Source organism: Pleuronectes platessa, chromosome 13, assembly GCF_947347685.1.
Source record: "Pleuronectes platessa chromosome 13, fPlePla1.1, whole genome shotgun sequence".
In the NCBI taxonomy this organism is placed as follows: Eukaryota; Metazoa; Chordata; class Actinopteri; order Pleuronectiformes; family Pleuronectidae; genus Pleuronectes; species Pleuronectes platessa.
Genome location: NC_070638.1, coordinates 4,680,826 through 4,699,095, shown reverse-complemented (window position 1 = coordinate 4,699,095; position 18,270 = coordinate 4,680,826). Strand labels below are relative to the sequence as shown.

Below are 18,270 nucleotides of genomic sequence, written 5' to 3'. Positions count from 1 at the left end.
AGGCAGTGAAGCTCAAAGGAGGAAAAACATCACCTGAAGGCACCGATACAGGACTTACAGGACAGAAGGGGGACAGGTTTCTATTCTCTAACAAGTGACTACAGGAATAGTGCCTTATTATTCTTTTAAAATTCTACTGTTGTGTATGTTAATAAACACAACATGGACATCAAAGACGTGTCAGAGACTTTTCTTTCTACAGATTCCCTTAGAGCAGCTCAGAATAAACTGGAATAGAACGCAAACCTCCGCCAAGTCTAAATAAATTCTATCAAGCTGCACAGAACTCACACATGTCCATAAGAATGTCAGAGTTTCAGGTGGAAGGTGGAACCCCCCCCCCCACACACACACACTCTCGAGTGAGCCCCAACTGAGAAAGTTACTGGAACATTTACAATGATGCAAAACTGGAAGACTAAAAATCCCTCAGGATGAGAAAGAGGAGCCGTACACACAAGGTGCAGACGCAGCTGACAAAGAGGTTCGAGAGGTTTTGGTGATTAAGGCCAATGTCCCCCCCCCCCCTCACCTGGATGTTTCAGAAAGTTTCTGTCCTGCTGCGTTCTTCATGTGTGAAAAGAAAAATTCTGGAAACCCAATTATCTGAACATTTCCTGGAGTTCATGTCTAAAAACAGTAACTGTGAAATCCTCATTAAACCATTGGAATAAAATATTTGTTTTCCCAACTCAAAATTTGATAAAAGTTGAAAACATCTCCTCTGCTGTATTTATTGTATTTACACGGTTCAGCATCGAGGTGAATGAATCAGGATTTTCTCTCCCCAAGTCTCCACTGAAAACTTTCCACGACCTCTTCACAACTTGACACACTATCTTCTCAGTTTGGCTACAGGAGTTATTCTCCGAGCTCGCTCTGCTTCACTCTGCTTCTCTGTGGTGACCATGTGTGGAAACGCTTCCTAAAGCAAGTCTGCATTTTTCTACTCTCTCACACATCAAGCTTAATATAATCGACTGGGCGAGCTTGTTAAAATGGGAACGAGTACGGCAACACTGTCAGATCACGGCACAAACCATTTCCATGACCCTGTCGAAAAATCAAAACACAAACCCAAGTGGAGCACTTAGATCTGCTTAATAATGCAAACAACCCAAAAAAATGCTTACACACTTTCTTTACTTCAGCAGAAAGCAAAGTGGTGGACGGAGGCAGCGAGAGCAGATCTGCACACACACACTACGTGAGACCTCAGAAGACACAACTCCTTTTGTCCCTGTCCAGTGTTACCCAGGGTCCCGGTGAAACTGGGTGTACTCAAAAAATAATGATCCTCTAGTCGATGAAACAACTGATCTGGGTCAAACTTCTCATCTGCATATGAAGCCAAACGGCTGCGATGAGTCGGCTGCCAAACACTCATTTGTGCACAATGAACATGAACGAGAGGAGCAAGTGAAGAGAAGGTTACAGTTCTCTGTCCAAACCCAGTCAGGACATCAATCTACTGCAGAAAATAGAAAGTACAACCAGTCTAATGTCTTTGCACTACTCAACAATTACCTTGTACTGTATATACATGACTGTTTATGATTTTCTAATGCTGCTATCACTGCTCCGCTTTTCAATTCTTTTAAAGCCTTAATTCGTTATTATTCAGATATTTTCTGTATGAGTTGTATAGAATGCTAAAACTGCTGTGAATTAGGAAATCCTGATTTGTTCAGGTTTACAATAAAATTTGCTATTCAAGGCAAAAAGGAAATTAGCACAATAATATGAGTCTATCTGCCTGAATGCTTCTTTGTAGGTCACACAGGCTGATGAATAAAAAAAAACATAAACATGCTCAGTTTATGGTTAAAAAAATCTATTTCAAGAGTCGTCACTTTAATTTCGAGTTCAGTTGAACGTTCCCTCCAGTGTGGATGATGGATAAACAACTGGTTACCTGTCTCTGGTGCTGCAGGTGTTGGTCAGGGGACGGCAGAGGCATGCCGGGGTCCGGGACGTCCCCTGGAGTTTGTGGTAAACACAGTCTGTCGTCTCCGTCCGACTCGGCCTGCTCCAGGATCAGTCCCAGCTCTGGGATGCCCTCCAACTTCTCAAACTGGAACAGATGAGCCACGAAAAAAGATCGGTTTCAAATCATGAACTTTCTGTTTCAGGCTCAGTGTCACTGAGTCACTTTCCATCCCGACGGGGCGAGCAAGCACACAACAGAGAAACAGCACAGAGACACAACTGCGACAAAAGATACAACTTTTAATTCTGCTCACTTTCATCTGGTGATTCATCAAAATTAATATCTATGAATCGAGAAAAATCCAAATTGCAAAGAAAAGGTTTCGTCACTCATTTCTCCATAACTTCAGATTTCCCTCACCTCCATGTTCATGTGATCTTGAAGAGGAAGACTTCTTTAGAGAGACAGCTGCTGACCCTTCTCTTACTCAACAGATTACTTGCAGTACATTCAGGTCAGTGAGTCTGAATCTGAAATCGGAGTCCTGTGTCTCACCTCCGGGTGCGGCGTCTCCTCCCCCGAGTCGTCTTTGCGGCTCAGCCTCCAGTGCGTGAGGATCCTCCGGAGCTTCATGTAGAAGATGATGGTGTTGCGTCTGAACAGGCGGACCTCCTGCTGCAGCAGGGCCCTGTCCTGAGCCCAGGGCCCCTCGTGAGTGTGCAGCCCGAGCAGCTCCAGGCCGCCGCGCTGCGCCTCCAGACGCAGGAGCTCGTCCTCCTGTTGGGACACGGGGGGGGGGGAGACACTGAGAAACATTCTGGACACCAGTTTCAATTAAAAACGATCATATTATAATATGTTTTAATGGTGCTTTTGTCATGTAGGTCATATTAAATTAGTTATGGAGGTTGTCTCTCAATTTTATGCAGGATTGTTAGTTTTGAAGTAGTTTACATGACATTGATTATGTTAAATGAATCATTAAAATGATTCAAATAAAAATGGCTATCAGAATTCCCCAGAACCCTAGGTGAAATTTAATTAGATAAAGTTTAATATCCAAAGACACAAAAACTAGGAAACTATTTTATTTGAGAAGCAGTCACTTGAGATTTTCGGGCATTTCTGCTTCAACATCAGTTATTGAAAACATTTAATTGGATTTTTTCAGTCCTAAATGATATTTAAGGTATTTTTGTGAGCTAAACATTTAGTTTTACTTTAATTTAAAAAGATCACATTACCAACTGTCAGGTTAATCATATGTTGAGTTTGCACGAATTCCAGGTTTTGGGGTTTTATAGAAATTACATGTCAGATTGATGATCGATTGTATTTCAATATCTGTATAAGAATAAATTACAGCTATGGAGATATTAATCTTTTCTCCCCCCCTCCAAAGTATTTGATTTAATTAAATTATGCAAACATTTAAGTTATCAGAGTCAGTGAGGTGTGGTAGTTCTGGGCCTGATGTTAATAATCTCATGGAATGAAAACATGTGGTGGTACCTGAGGCAGAGAGACGGTGACCTCCTGCTCCTCCGGCGTCGCCCTCAGCCTTCGTTCATGATCGAGACGAAACTGGACGTCAGCAGCCGGCGTGTCCCGGAGCTGAACCCACAACAGCACAACACACAGTCACTCTACCGACACTCTGGAGACGCTGAATCAAATATGAATAACGCACTAAAACACAAACTGGGGATTTGTAGTGTGAGACGATTGTGTTTGTTCGCTTTCAATTTTCTGCGGTGAAACTAAAATCCACAGAGCAGGACTGAAGTGTTTCTTACATCTGACTTTCACTCAAGTAGAAATTAGAACTTCTCCTGGTACGTCTCAGGATGTGATTATAATTTAACGCTGCACATTTCAGGCCGGACTCAAAAAGGCCAAAAGGAATATTCTGACATTTTTGAGGATTATGTTTAATTACTGTCCGGCTGAGAGTTGAGCTCTCGTGTCTGCATAGTGAATATGTGAAGCAGCAGTTTGTTGGATCAGCTGAGAATAAAGACCAGAACCAGATTATGCAAACTCAGCATCGTTTTTTCTTGCCCTCAACTAGGTTTTGGTTTATTATGGACGTGACTTGGGAAGTTATTTTTGCCAGAGCTGCATTATTCTGATAAGACGTGGAGCATGAACTGCAGCTTTAACTCAACGAAAATATGTAGAAAAATGATATTGTGAAAATAAAGTTAGTAAGAAATTGTACTAAGATGCTTTTATTGCATATTTAAAATTAAAACAGGAACTTAATCCAGGTTTGTTCTTTTACGGAAGGTGAAAAAAATGCTCAAAGGGAAATGAGATGCTCGTGTTTATGGTTTTGAATGTAATGACTTTTTCAGTTGTCAACTTGCTGACTAGTTTTCCTCCTCTCCAATGTTTTTCGACTCTCTCGATTTCGAAACTAAAGGTAAATTTCATTTTCTCTACGTGCTGGGTCTTCACTGGATGCTCACACAGCGAGTTGACAGTGAGTTCTGACCCTGGATCAGCCCAATGTCAAAAGCAAATCACACAGGCCCGACAGCGCAGAGCTAATCCTGCCACATCCAGGCTGCTTTCCCATTCATTCATTTCACCTCACAGATTACACTGTGGCAGGGAGCTCGGGGACCAAGAGGAAATCTACACCGATGTGCCATAACTGTGAGTGTAGTAGTTATGTGTCACACTGCGTTACATAACGGCGAGGGGGCGTCGCCACGAACACGATGAGCACGAGGGGGCGATTATGAATCAGTGCGATTACACAGCTGATTTATTAAAACAGCCGAGTCACTGGAAAGATCAAGGGACCTGAGCTGCTGTGAGCTGCAGCACTGGGACCACTCACCTCATTGACTCTCTGTGTGTGTGTGTGTGTGTGTGTGTGTGTGTGTGTGTGTGTGTTAAACTGCAACAATTGTGTGCAAGCAGCACTTTTAACATATGTTTAATTTGCTGAGTCATGACAGCACAGCCCACAGTCATGAGCCGGTGCCAGAGGGCCTCACCACAGGGGGCGCTGTGGGCAGATGCAGCTTCACTTTGTGCTTCAGCGCTGCAACGATTAGTGAATCAGTCTGCAAATATTTTGACAATCAAATAATCATTATGGTAATTGTTGAAGCTAATTGTCAAATACTTGCTGTTTTTTGCTTATTATTTAGAAATTTTTTCTATTAATTAAAAAAAACAATAGGCAGTTTAATCAATGAGGAATATAGTTGCAGCCCCAAAGTGTCTGAATAAGTCTCACTAGTCTTGGTAATATAGTGTGAATGCAACATGTGCTCTACAGTCACATCAGGTTTCAGAACACAACGTGCAGTCAATGCACTGAATTAGATAAAACCTCCAAACTGGCAGGTAAACGTTCTCAGCTCTTAAAGGTACGATCCAATCTGCTTTCCTCCTCACAGAAGTAAACCGATTAGAAAACGTCCAGGGAAATATGGTTCAAATTACAAAAGGCAAAGATAAAAGTTCAGTGGCTGTGGAAGTGGATATTTAGTGTGAAGTTAGAGTGAGTGAGGTGAAATCGTGTTCAGCATCAAAACGTGACTGTGGCTGGTGGTGTGAGTAGACCTGCTGGACCGAGCGGCTTCCTGACTAGTTTATTTAGACTTTATAGAATTCAATCTCTCTGCTGATATCAGCCACGATAAAGATCACAATACAGATTTCAATCTTTGTGAAACTGGAGCATCAGCACCTAGTCACCAGGAAGTGACACAGTAGAATCAATGTTGGAAAAGGAAAAGTCACATTGGCACATGTGTGTCAGTTTGTCTCAGTCTCAGTGACGTGCATCTATATGTTAATATTGACGTGCAGTTAGTTTTGGGCTAGTTTTATTTTGGAGATTCACCCTGTGGAGCATCATTCAACATTTGTATTTGCTCCACACTGAAGAAACTGTTAGGATTTTTGGTGTGAGGGAAAAATTGCACAAAAATGTTCAGTACAGGCCCATGTCTGTGGAGCTCACAGTGGAGCCAGTGTCAACTGGGTCCCGCGGATGGAAGGGGGAGATGGGAGGAGGGGGGAGGCACTGACCTCTGCTCTTAAAGCCAGGGGCCTGTGGTACCTAGTGAGTCCCGGGGCTCCCCGGCACTGGGCCTGGCCCCCGCCCTGGCCCTGGCTCTGGGGCTCCACGCCTCGCTCCTGTCCTAGACGCCACTCCAGCTCATCCCTCTGAACGGACTGTGAGTGACGTGGGGGGTGGGGGGAGGGGGAGGGGGAGACGAGAGGGGGTGAGGGGGGGGGTGAGTGTTGACGATGGGTTGTGAGGGGTTCAGGGGGATTGGGTGACAGGTGCGGGATACGGGGGGTGCAGGTTGTAGGGGGTGGGCGTAATGTGTGATGTGGACAAAACAGACAGGAGACAACAGACAGGGTGTGGGGGGGGGGGGGGGGGGGGGGGGGCGAGGAGAGAAAGTGGATGAGGGGACAACAAACAAAAATAAAACAGAGAATGGGTAAAGAATATAAGCAGGTGGGGGGGGGGGGGGGCGGTTAACTAACAGACTACACGGTGTGGAGGAGAACAAACGGACTAGAGAACGAAGAAGAGCGCAAAGAGAAAGACCAACTTAAAGATGACGACGAGTGAGAGAGATGAGAAGAGAACGAGAATGAGGATGAACAAAATCATGGGCTGAAACATCTGGCGGGAACACAAAGAGGAACAGAGAGAGAGAGAGAGAGAGAGAGAGAGAGAGAGAGGGAGAGGGAGTCGGTTGGGGGGGGGGGGGGGGGGGAGAATGCAAAACACTCGTTATGAAGCGCATGCAATGAGGGATACATGAGTCCAAACCAACAGCTGAGAGATACCACGGCAAACTGCAGAGCGAGAGCGAGCACAGGGTTCTCAACACATGCCCGTGCACAGCCGAGCGGATCGGAGAAGCAGCTCGCCGGGGGGGAAGTTGGATCTGGAGTCAGTTTGATGCACATTGTTGTTGTTTACAGACATTACAGCATTTGAAAATACACTGGAGCTTCGTGGTTTGATGCCGTGACAGCTGATCCCCTTTGCAGCGGTGGTACCCCCAACATTTAATTTATTCTCGTGAGGATTCTTCCAAGCAAACAGCAACTTATTAATTATATAATATAATTATCATATATATCTACCATCAGGTCAGAGAAGTGTCAGCAAACATGTTGAGAGGGACGATTTTTGGGGCTTTTGTATCTTGAAACTTTTGTCACACATTTACAATAATGATTGTAAATAATGTAATAATAAGATTTTTTAAATGTGTCATTACGATACAGAAATTTATATTTCAAGATTATTATGAGCATATCTAATCTCATGTGAAACATTTAAATCTCATGTATCTCAAACTTTCACAATCACAAACTTTACTGTTCAATATATGAGATTTTAGTCAGGTCTTGTCTTTCATGTTTCCAATTCTTTATGAGATAATTCTTGTTATCACATCTTAAATAAGTGACTCATAATGTGAATTAAGTGAAAATATATATTGTTAATTTCACTGTGAGGTATTGTAACTTATTGCAAGATAATTTCCATCTTGTACCAACAAAATAACTATATCATAACTCCGAGAATTCTATTTAAAATTAGATCCTTTCCAGATAAAATCTTGTAATTTCCTTTTACAAGATTCTAGGAAGAGATTCAGAAATCATAATTATAAGAAAACATCCCCAACTTCTTTCTCTTGTGAACGTTCTTTATCTTCTTTTATCTAAATGTATTCAGTGGGTTTACACCTCCTGTACATCCTGCTCTTAGCTGCAGTGATTTTAAATCTCTGACGCTCTTTGCTCAACAGTTCTGATTGGACCAAAGCCTTCAGGTGAGTTGTTAGTGAACTTTGATCAAAGCACCCAGTCTAACCAGTGAGTCCCACAGGCAGAGGAGCAAAGCACAAACAAGTCATTGGACAGAATGAGCATGGAGGCAGCTGCAGTCTATCATCTCATACAAAGCAGACTGAGTTCTTGAAGTGAGATGTTTGAGGAGCTGTCGGTTCAATTCCGTACGACTAGAGGTGTCTGCCTGCTCAAGAAGCACAGAGACGATGAACCTGCTGTGGGAGAGCACACAACATGTGGACTGACACTAAGCTGCGATAACACAAGGACAGAAAGCAGGATGCCAGCCAGCCAGGTTCCTCCACAGGCAACTCACACAGCGCCATGCATCCCTCCTGTACACTCGCTTCTAATAACACACGGTATTTTAGTCAGTGCACACATTTCTATGGTTCAGTTCCTTGGCAACACCGTGGAGTAACCAGTCCCACGTGTCAGTATGTGTGCATGGGATAATATGTTGTGCAAACATAACAGCTACACCATTTACGTGTCACTATGAGTCCCACTGAATGATCGCGTGGTGTAGCCGAGCTGTAGAGGGGGGGGAAGTATTGACCGAAATTCATCATGCAACAATTCACTGTGTCAGGAAAACAAAACTAAACTCCAAATGGAAGAAGCCGTCATCACTCCCTCGCTACTTGCTCCATTCAAACCAAGCACCGTGTCAAGCACCTCCACCCGGGCCCTTGGCGGCTGCAGACAGTGAGTGCAGGGGAGCGGGGGGGCAGGCAGGATGTGCATGAAGATGCAGATGTGAATGTGGCAGCAGCAGGAAGCGATGGTGGTGGTGGTGGTGGCTGGCGGAGCTGTTGGGAGGGAGGGATGGCGATGGTGCCAGTGTGGTAGAGCTGGGTGGCTCGTGGTGGAGCGGGAGGGGGGGGGGGGGGGGGCTGATATGTTGCCCTGTGCTGGCACTGGAGATTTGTTGGGGGGGGCTTTGACATGGCTTTTAGCAGGTGTACCGCCCTCAGTCAAACTCCTCTTCTCCTGTAGCACGACTTTATTATAAGAGATGCTGGACAAAATCTACAGCTCTCACGTTGAGCAAAAGGTAGAGCTAACTTTTGCCAAAGCTTATATTAGACTTTCACTTATCAAGTTGGTGTTTTAGGACGTATCCCTCCACCACGGAGCAGCAACTAAACACTGTCCTGGGAATTTTGTCCATAAAAATACCTACTACAGCCTCATTTTATATATTTATCTTGAGGACAGGTCTGCAGATGTCAATCACTTCTTTCACCAAGTCTTTATGCAACTTTTTCAGGGTTGACAAAGACCAGTAAACAGATTCTAATGTGTAAAATTCCCCTTTACAATTTACAATGAGGAATACAACAACTGTGGATTTTGTCCATCATTTCTTACAGTGGATTCACACTACAGAAAGTACGCAGAGGAAGAATCCTAGTGACTGTGTCTCAATGTACTTTAAAATAGTTTTAAGACAGATTTGAAAACAATGCAAACCTATCCTTTAAGCCATGTTTGCCTACAAGTTACTGAGATTCCCACTGACAGGAAGCCTGGCTGCAGAGAGTGTGTTTGCACTAAAGATGCACAGAGCAGCCACTGTCTTTAATTAGAGCTGATTTTTTCTGCACACGTTGCTGAATGAGAATCTCGTTGAGTTTATTTTGGCCTTGAAGCGTCGACTAATGACTGCACACGTATTTTAAATCAAACCTAAAAGAATTCTCACCTTCACAAAGACACCAATGGGTTTACTCAAGGCTACGTCTATATCTGGATCCTGTCAGCGACTTAAAATCATTCTGCGATTTCATTTTTGCCTTCTGCTGCAGTGCAGGAATGAAGCCATCTGGAAGAACACCCTGGTGGGATTATTACTAAAGAACATATGGTTTTCAATGGCCACAAGGAAACTGGAGTAATTACTTTTTCTCCATCATGTATAACTGGTTCTCAGGGCAGCTCTCATACTGACATTTACGAAAAAGTAATGGGAAAAAAAGATTTAACCTTAAAAAGGCAGGAGAGAAGGTCACAGGGAGTCTGTTCACTGAACTCACCTGGAAGTCTGTCACCAGGTCTCTTCCGAAGGTGCCGATGGGAGAGTCCCGGGACATGGAGGTGACTGAGGACAGGAAGCTGCTGGACTCTGTGAGGTTTGGCATCGGGGACAGGTCGTCTGTCCTGTCCCTCAGGCCCTCCCCGACGTGGTCCAACTTCTCCATGAAGATGTGCAGCTCGGTGCGGAACGCCTTCATGCGCGTGTTGATGCTGTCCAGGACCTGCGTGTCCGGTTTGGACCCGGACGCCGCCCCTCCCTCCGGGCTCTCTCCTGTCGTCACCAGCAGCCGGCCCTCGAAGATCAAGCTGTCCGTGTCCGTGATGAGCCGGTCCACCGTCTTGCCGAGCCGGTCCGCCTCTCGCTTCACGTTGCCGAATGACTCCCGCTCCTCCCTCCTGCGGTTGGCCAGATCGGTGGCACTGAGCTCGCTGCCCTCGGAGGGTTTGATGCTCCCGAACCCCGAGGTGGTCGTTGTCCTCTCGAACATGTCTTCAGAGTCACTCTCACCCCCGATTGGGCCCTCTCGTTTGGGATGGAGGAGAAGGAGCCTCCCTGTCTCCTCGTCCTCGGTGGCTTCCCGCCGCCCGGCATCGCTCTCTGCATCGCTGTCCCGAGGGCTGCCGGTGCGTAGGCCGATGTGAGCGGCCAGGTCACAGCGCTGGACGTTGGACATGAGGACACGGTTCTCGTACTGCAGCTTCATGACCTTTCCACTCAGCTCATTGATCTGCATCCTGGCCGACTTCAGCTCCTCCATCATCAACCCGCTACCGGAACCATTCCCGTTCCCGCCATTCCCGGGTTTAAACAGAATTCCTTCGCCACCCTCCTCAGCTACGGGCCCAGAGCCGCTGCTGGGGCCGAATTTGAAGCGGTTGAGTTCAGTCGTGAGCTGCCTGTTGTGGTCCTCAATCTCTGAGATGGAGCGGCGCAGAAGCTCGGCCTCCTCCTCCACGAACTGAAGGTGGCGACGTAGCTCACTGGCCGAGTCCAGCGCGTCGCCACCGTACGGCGATGAGGGCATGCTGGAGAACGGCTCCCGCCCGAAGAAGTCCCGTTCGTACTGACACCGGATGTCGTCGTTTTCTGACCTCAGGCTGCGGTTCTCCACCTCCAGCTCCACAATCTTCCTGCCCAGGATGTTGGCCTCCTCCTCCACCAGCTTGAGCCGTAACCGCAGCTCGGCCTCCCGAGTGGTGTGAGGGCCTCCGCCCGAGCACTCAGCCAGAGGAAGGGGACTGTCCACGTCCCCGTAAACCGCCTTGTACTTCTGCAGCTCCTGCTCCAGTTCATCCTTCTCCCGGCCCAGCTTCGCCATCTTTTTCCTCATCAGGCTGGACTCCTCCTTGGAAAACTGGAGCTGGCACCTGAGGTCTGCACTGTCCTCCTAGAAAAAACAATAGTTGCATATATACATTTTGAACTGGTGCGTCTGGTCACCTGATTAATTTAAGTCCATTATTCACTGTGTTTTACTGTGGAAATATCGATCAAAGCAGCTTTAAAGGAACACAGTTGACCATATTTTATACTTGCATTATCATTTCATTATTGTCCTATCTACCTTTATAAATCCTACTGAATCTAAGTATTGCCGGTGGCTCTCAACCTCAAGCCCATTCATTTTGTTAGTGGAGATGAAACTGTTAAAAATCAGGTTTCCAGCCTTTAATTGTTAAAGAAATAAAACATAACAACAGATTTATCCTTCAACACAAAATATGTGATGATATTGAAGTCCAGAAAATAATATTTCCATAAATTCTTTACCTGAGTTGAGGATTTCTTGTCTTTGAATGATTCCCTGCTTCCTCGTCTCCTCAGAGCGGTCTGTGAAAGAGCAGAGAAGAGGGATTTAAAACATGAACTGTATCTGAACCCAAACACTGATTTACAAAACAACAACACTGGTTCTCCTCCAACTATCACAGCTGATGCTGCACTAGGGAGTCGGAAAGTCAAAAACACCAACATCACAACACAGTGATACAAACATGAAAAGTGGCTTTCTGAGTTCAGCACTGAGGATATCTGCAGTTTTGTGAATTGAAGATAAAATATCTGGGATCCTCCGTGGGTGGCTGCAGTATAGTTCATAAACTGACTCGTGACTCCATATTTATAACTGACGATAAGGATGGAACAGCATAACATCTCCATCAGGTAGGAAGCATTTACAAAGATTACATCCCATGATTACTCTGATTCATGCACAGACTCTAGAAGTGGCCATAGCCTGAATCAAAGGAGCAGGAGCTAATACACGCTACATGTGATTTATATGTTTGTAAGTTGAGAGAAACTTCAGATGTACTTCTGATGAGGATGTTCTGTCACTGTGATGCAGCAGGGCCCTTCAGATCCCATTGAGAGCTCGGTGTGACAGACGTCTTATCCCGGCTCAGATTCACTGACACATGCTGCTTCCCCGACGCTCGGAGGGAAAGCATCTGCCCGTCCAGTGAGCGAATCAGACAGCACTGCACGCAAAGCCTGGAGAGAACAGGGCCCTCTGCACGGCAGCTTAGTCTTACCCACAAATATAATCATTCATCTTTATCTGCTCTCTTACAACATCAGCTGCAGCCGCACAAGACGGGGACAAGAGAGAGATAGAGAGAGAGAGGGATGGAAGGGATGGAGGGAGGAGATGGTGAGAGAGGGAGAGAGAGGGATGGAGGGAGGAGATGGTGAGAGAGGGAGAGAGAGAGGAAGGGACGGAGGGAGGAGATTATGAGAGAGTGAGAGAGACAGAAAGACAGACAGACAGAGTGATGGAGGGAGGAGATGGTGAGAGAGGGAGAGAGAGACTGACGGACAGAGAGAGTGAGAGAGGGAGACAGACAGACAGACATAGAGACAGACACAGACAGAGAGAGAGAGAGAGAGAGAGAGAGGAAGGGATGGAGGGAGGAGAGGGTGAGAGAGGGAGAGAGAGACAGACAGACAGACAGACAGACAGACAGAGAGAGGGAGGGATGAAGTGGGAGAGAGCGAGAGTGAGCGAAAGATAAAGGGATGGAGGGAGGAGTTGGTGAAGAGGGAAAGAGAGACAGACAGACAGAGAGAGTGAGAGAGACAGAGAGGGAGACAGACAGACAGACATAGAGAGAGAGAGAGAGAGAGAGAGAGAGAGAGAGAGAGAGAGAGAGAGAGAGAGAGAGAAATCCCCCTGTATAAATGCAGAGTGAACGTGTTTCCAGGAACAGATGCAGTTATTTAAAGGTCCTGATGAGAAGTTAAGCCGCAGCCGGGCTCCTCTCTAGGAAACATGATTCAATATTAATGTTTCAATCTCAGAGTCGCTGTCATTTTCAATGTCGTTCCACTTTATCAGAAACAGGGAAACTTCACAGAGGCTCTGATGTAGTGTTATTTTCATTGCTGGAGGATCGGTAGATTTGTTATGACTCTGTTCACAATCCAAGGATATTGAATTCATAACGAAGTAGAATGGAGCTCAGGGGAGTATTTTTTAATAACATGAAATACTGTTGGTCAATGAATCAGCTGCTGTCATTAACTCTTGAGTATTTCAGCATGTCTCTTTACTTCATCGCATTTTGCACTTGAGATTTAATTTTTACAGTTTATGGGAGTTTAAACAACTCTTGGCCTCAAATATTTCAATTGAGAAACAATAAATGAGAAACATATTTTGAAAGGAGGTCACATTTTCCCAACTGAAGAACGAAGCCCGCGAACAGTAACATCATTCATCACGGCTCCGAGCTGCTGTCCAAACTGTGTCCTTCCTCTCTGGAGCAAACTCTTCACTGTACGAGCTCAGTTCCCAGTGCGACATACTGGGCAGTGTGAATCATCCATGGCCAGACGGATGGAAAGTGTGAGGGGTGACTGGTTTTGCCCGAAGCAGGAACACGCACTTTGACTCAGTGGCTGGCTCGGCGTCAGGAAGGAAGCGCCCACTTAGAGACGGCACCAAAACATGAACACAACCGAACGGAGCGCAGTGACAGTGTGAGAAGTGTGTCTCTCTTTTGTGTGTTTAACTTTTGACTTGGAGTTTCCCATGATGAGGATTTTATAAATCATATTTACTGACACAGTTCTCTGCCAGTGTGTTTTAAGCTCGTCTGTTTTCCTCCACACTGAAATAGACACTTCTGCTTGGAGCTAAATATGGACGGGGTCACAGTACATGGATGTTTTTAATCATCTCTCGTTTGTGTGTCGATTACATGACGTGTTGTTTAATCTCGTCACAACACAATCACACACTGATGTTCCCTCAAAAGAGAAGTAAACACATTTGTTTATGCTCATATATTTTCACACTTCCAAATTAGCCACGTGTCAAAATGACTGAGAGAGCGATGACAGGTCACAGATGTTTACACACTCTGCTCATCCCTGCCTATAATACCCCCGACCACCCCCCCCCCCCCCCACACCCCGAGTATCTCCAACACCAGTCGTGGTTTAATTCCCAGCCGTGGTGACGGAGCTAACCTCTCTGGGGAGACAGCGGATTAAGTCGGCATCTTGAGCAAAGCTGCTCTGAACCCCAGACAACCAGGGATTCCTGTTCGCTGTGTGCTGGACTCAATTTGAGGCTCGGATCCACGACGGCAGAGTGATAAGAGAGAAAAGGAACCGAAGGAACATGAATCGATAAGATTGTCTGTGTCCTTTACCTGCAAATACAAGTGGGCTAACTGACCTTTAAATACCAGGAAACACTAATCCCCCAAAATATTGTTGTTTGCTCTTACTTTGATAATAAAGGTTTGATATAATAATTGACGGAAAGCAACTTAAACAGTTTTAAAACTATTTCACATTTAGACATTTGTGTTTATCCAGATTCCAGCCACCTGGACATTAAACCAGTATCTATCACAGCGAGGGTTTAATATCTGTGATGTTTGAACAGATTTCTGAGCTGAAGGAACAAGACGTCACACTGGGCCGAGTCTTTGTTACGACCAAATAATTGGATTAAAAGAGGTTTAAATAATCACCAGTTGCCGACCTAATGGCACCACACCACCTGACAAGGTGAGGCCTCCTGAGCGGCTCTGCTTTTTAGAGTTTGTTACTAAACTAAAAACTCAATCTGCAACACACACACACACACACACACACTCACACACAATTCCACGTTATTTGCGTGAGAGCGTTTCTTCCACTTAAACACTCGAGTGCAGTCAAGTGCAAAAACATTGAAAAAAGCCCAAACACAAACACTTGCATCAGTCTTCATCATCACTTGCATGCACTGCTCTCACAAGCCTTTTAGCCTGCATGGGTTAGTGGCAGGCAGGCAGTCATGCAGGCAGGCGGGGGGGGCAACTCCAGCTGGTGTCAGAGCTGAGTTGCTGTACTGGTGCGACTGGTTTAACTCCCCTGGGCATCTGCCAGCTGATGGCATTAGCAGATTGTAGTTACACAGTTGTTACCCTGCTGGGACCGGGTGAAGCAGGCGCTGTGGGTCCTGGTTCACTGACTGACTGACTGACTGACTGTCTGTATTCCACTGGCAGTCTGTACTTTCCACCTGAACCGCCTGATCCCTTGTTTTACTTGGTCTTAATCCCTCCCTCCCTCTTCTCTCTTTCTTACACATCTCCATCCCATCGTAATGTGGCCTCACACATGTCAACCGTGAAGGACAAGCAATATGCATTGGGGGGGGGGGGGTCTCTGGAGTGTTGTCCCATCCCTCTGAGAACCAGCTGGACTTCAGACCATATAAATTAGGCCATTCAGACAGAACAAACACATCTGAAGGCTTTGCATTTTAAGTTAAGGGTCATGGTTGAAGGTTAAGATGAAATTTAAGCCTCGGATTAGGCTATAAAATTAAATTAAATTAAATAAATGTGAGACAGTGTTGTGTTACTCTACGCTGCACTAAAATTAGAGTCATTAATGTGTGTCTGTGTTTGAAGGTGTGTTCTTTCATCCATTAGCGTCAATCCACGTCTAAAGGGAGAACAGTATAATCTATATGTAAAAGCACATCACTCAATAGGTTTAGTTTTGTGCAGTGAAGCTCTGACACTGAGAGGAAAACATGATCCTGGAAACTCTGATGTGTTCTCAAAGGAAAAGAAGAATATTGTGACACGCCCGCTCGCGTAGAACTGAGACATTTTTGGAACAAGTGACATCTCACAGTGACATCACCGCAAAGAAGAACCCGACGGGGGGGAGGGGAGAGGAATAGATTTATTTTGGGGGGTGGAGGATGTGTAAGAATGGGAAACACAGCGGCAGCATCTGTACTCAGCAGCTTGGCCTATTTCTGATTTTGCACAGTGTGAAGAAGGGCGTCTGGCTCCTGTAATGGGATTTAACAAGAGCCGTGGTGTGACCAGCGAAAAGGGGGACGGGCTGGAGGGAGTGGGGGGGGGGGGGGGGGTGGACCGGGGGGGAGCGGTGCACAAAAGGAGCTGCGACGGCCGCTGGATGCAGATAAAGCTCTTCTCCACCCTGACAGAGGAGCCTAAGACTCCAGCACAACAGAATGAATACCGCTCAGCCGACGGGAGAGCTCAGAGAGATAAGTCGCTGTGAAATGTTCCGAGGCAGATTATATTAGTGAGATCTGGATGAATGAGCCTCCGATCTGGACTCTAATCCGTTTCAATAAATTAATTATAACGACACACAAACTTGACTGGATGCACATAAGTGTCAAACACCCTGTTGGACTGGTTTAATCAAATGTTTTCCTTCATTCGAGGACATATTCCGATGCATGCGAGTGTTTTCTATTCACGCTCATGCTGCAACCTGATACATGAAGCTGTGTTATTTTTATAGACGATCAATCTTTGGCTCTCAGCACCTGCAGTGGTCTAAATATACTACAGCTGGAGATGCTCTATCTGGCCAAACAGGAACCCTGCAAATCCATCGCAATTCAATTTTCTACCGATCATGCGACGTGCAAAGACCCCACGCCGGCTACTGGGAAATAGCTGTGCCAGCGATATTTCAAAAAGCAATAAGCCAATCAAAGATGACTGAATTTAAAGTCGTCCAGTAGAGAGCGCTACTGACACTAGGTGCACATGTGTTATCGAGCACGTCTGTACATCTGCAGTCATCAGTCTCCTGCATGTGTCTGAGACGGTGCGGGTGTAGCATGCGCTTCTTCTTGCTCATATTACTGTCGGTGCATGAGACACAGGCAGGATGCAGCAGTCTGAGGTCACTCCAATGTCAAACCATCCCCAGCAAACAGGAGCTGTAAACAGATGTAAACAGACTCCATCCTCCCTGAGGCTCCTGCAGCTCGACATCGAGACGGGTTCATTTCCCTTCCTGAGTCAGTTTGTTAGTCGCAGATTGAAAAAAGGAAAAACTCCTCCACAAGATCTTAAAACTGCACTCATCAATATTTTCAGATTAATAATAGATCAAATAGCTGCGTGTACTGTGAAGGGAGTTGCTTGTATAGTGGCAGAGTTTATTTTATCACACAGTATTTTGATATCTTAGAGCTCATTATTTTGGTTTTTCCACAGATGTTGCTTTACTGTTTTGGTTCTATCTGATCAGTGTAACTTGCTTGTTCACATAAAAACACAAGCTTCGCTCAGACACATCAGACAGTTTAGACACCAGCTGCAAAAACCAGCTGGAGAGGAAAGTGGCCTCAGAGCAAAAGCTATTTTCTTCAGGAGGTGGTGGAGAACAAAACAGAGGTAATAGCAAAGTGAATATGGAACTTACGATTGTCCGGCAGACACAAACATGGCTCCAAAACACTGACATTAATGTGTTTCTTGAAAAAATGAATAAAAGACTTGCAAAAAACAATAGCTAGTGGGTATTTATGGATTGAGTATTTATAAACCTTTAATATTTTAAGTAAACCAATGAATTCCTGGCTTTTCTTAATGCGCTTGTATACGATATCAGATCAGACTTTCCACGAACGCAGCACAACATTGTGGCTGAAATGTTATTAACAGACAACACAGGAAATGCTTGATCCGTATCATCGCACGAATCTCATTAACTTATCGCCGGACATATTTCACAGTAATGGAATTATACATTTTCGAGTTATCGTGTTATCGCACAAAGACGGGGAAAAAAAAGGACCATCGAAGCACATATGCATCTTAATATACTGAACCATAAACGAGGTTAGTGTTTTTGCTGTAAAACCCCTGTGGCAGTAAAGTCTGTTTTTCATGAGGTGTCAACTGTGCTTCTATTCCCGGTTGCCCACTGGAGACGTGTGGGTCCTACAGCAGCCTATAGACTGGGAAAACAGTCATTCTCAGAGGAATCGATACTGGTAGCTATAGAGACCTATGCTGACATGCCCAGGTTATATATCAGCGTGAGCCCAGTATGCCTGCCTCTGTGTGTGTGTGTGTGTCTGTGTGTGTCGATGAAGGTTTGTGTATGTGCGTGTCTGCAGGAGGTCGTGTGTGAGCAGCGGCGGGTCACGCCCACACTGCTC

The 18,270-nt window shown here is 45.5% G+C and overlaps 1 protein-coding gene across 1 annotated transcript in view; it reads right to left on the bottom strand.

The window, feature by feature from the left end:
• LOC128454505 (microtubule cross-linking factor 1) overlaps window positions 1-18,270 on the bottom strand; it is a 39,648-nt gene that overhangs the window by 5,950 nt on the left and 15,428 nt on the right. Inside the window, exons 4-9 of the mRNA XM_053437917.1 lie at window positions 11,592-11,651; window positions 9,820-11,208; window positions 5,984-6,130; window positions 3,443-3,544; window positions 2,486-2,707; window positions 1,916-2,074 (exon numbers count right to left, since the gene is read on the bottom strand). Coding sequence (XP_053293892.1) covers window positions 1,916-2,074; window positions 2,486-2,707; window positions 3,443-3,544; window positions 5,984-6,130; window positions 9,820-11,208; window positions 11,592-11,651 — 2,079 coding nt within the window. The remainder of the gene's footprint in view (window positions 1-1,915; window positions 2,075-2,485; window positions 2,708-3,442; window positions 3,545-5,983; window positions 6,131-9,819; window positions 11,209-11,591; window positions 11,652-18,270) is intronic.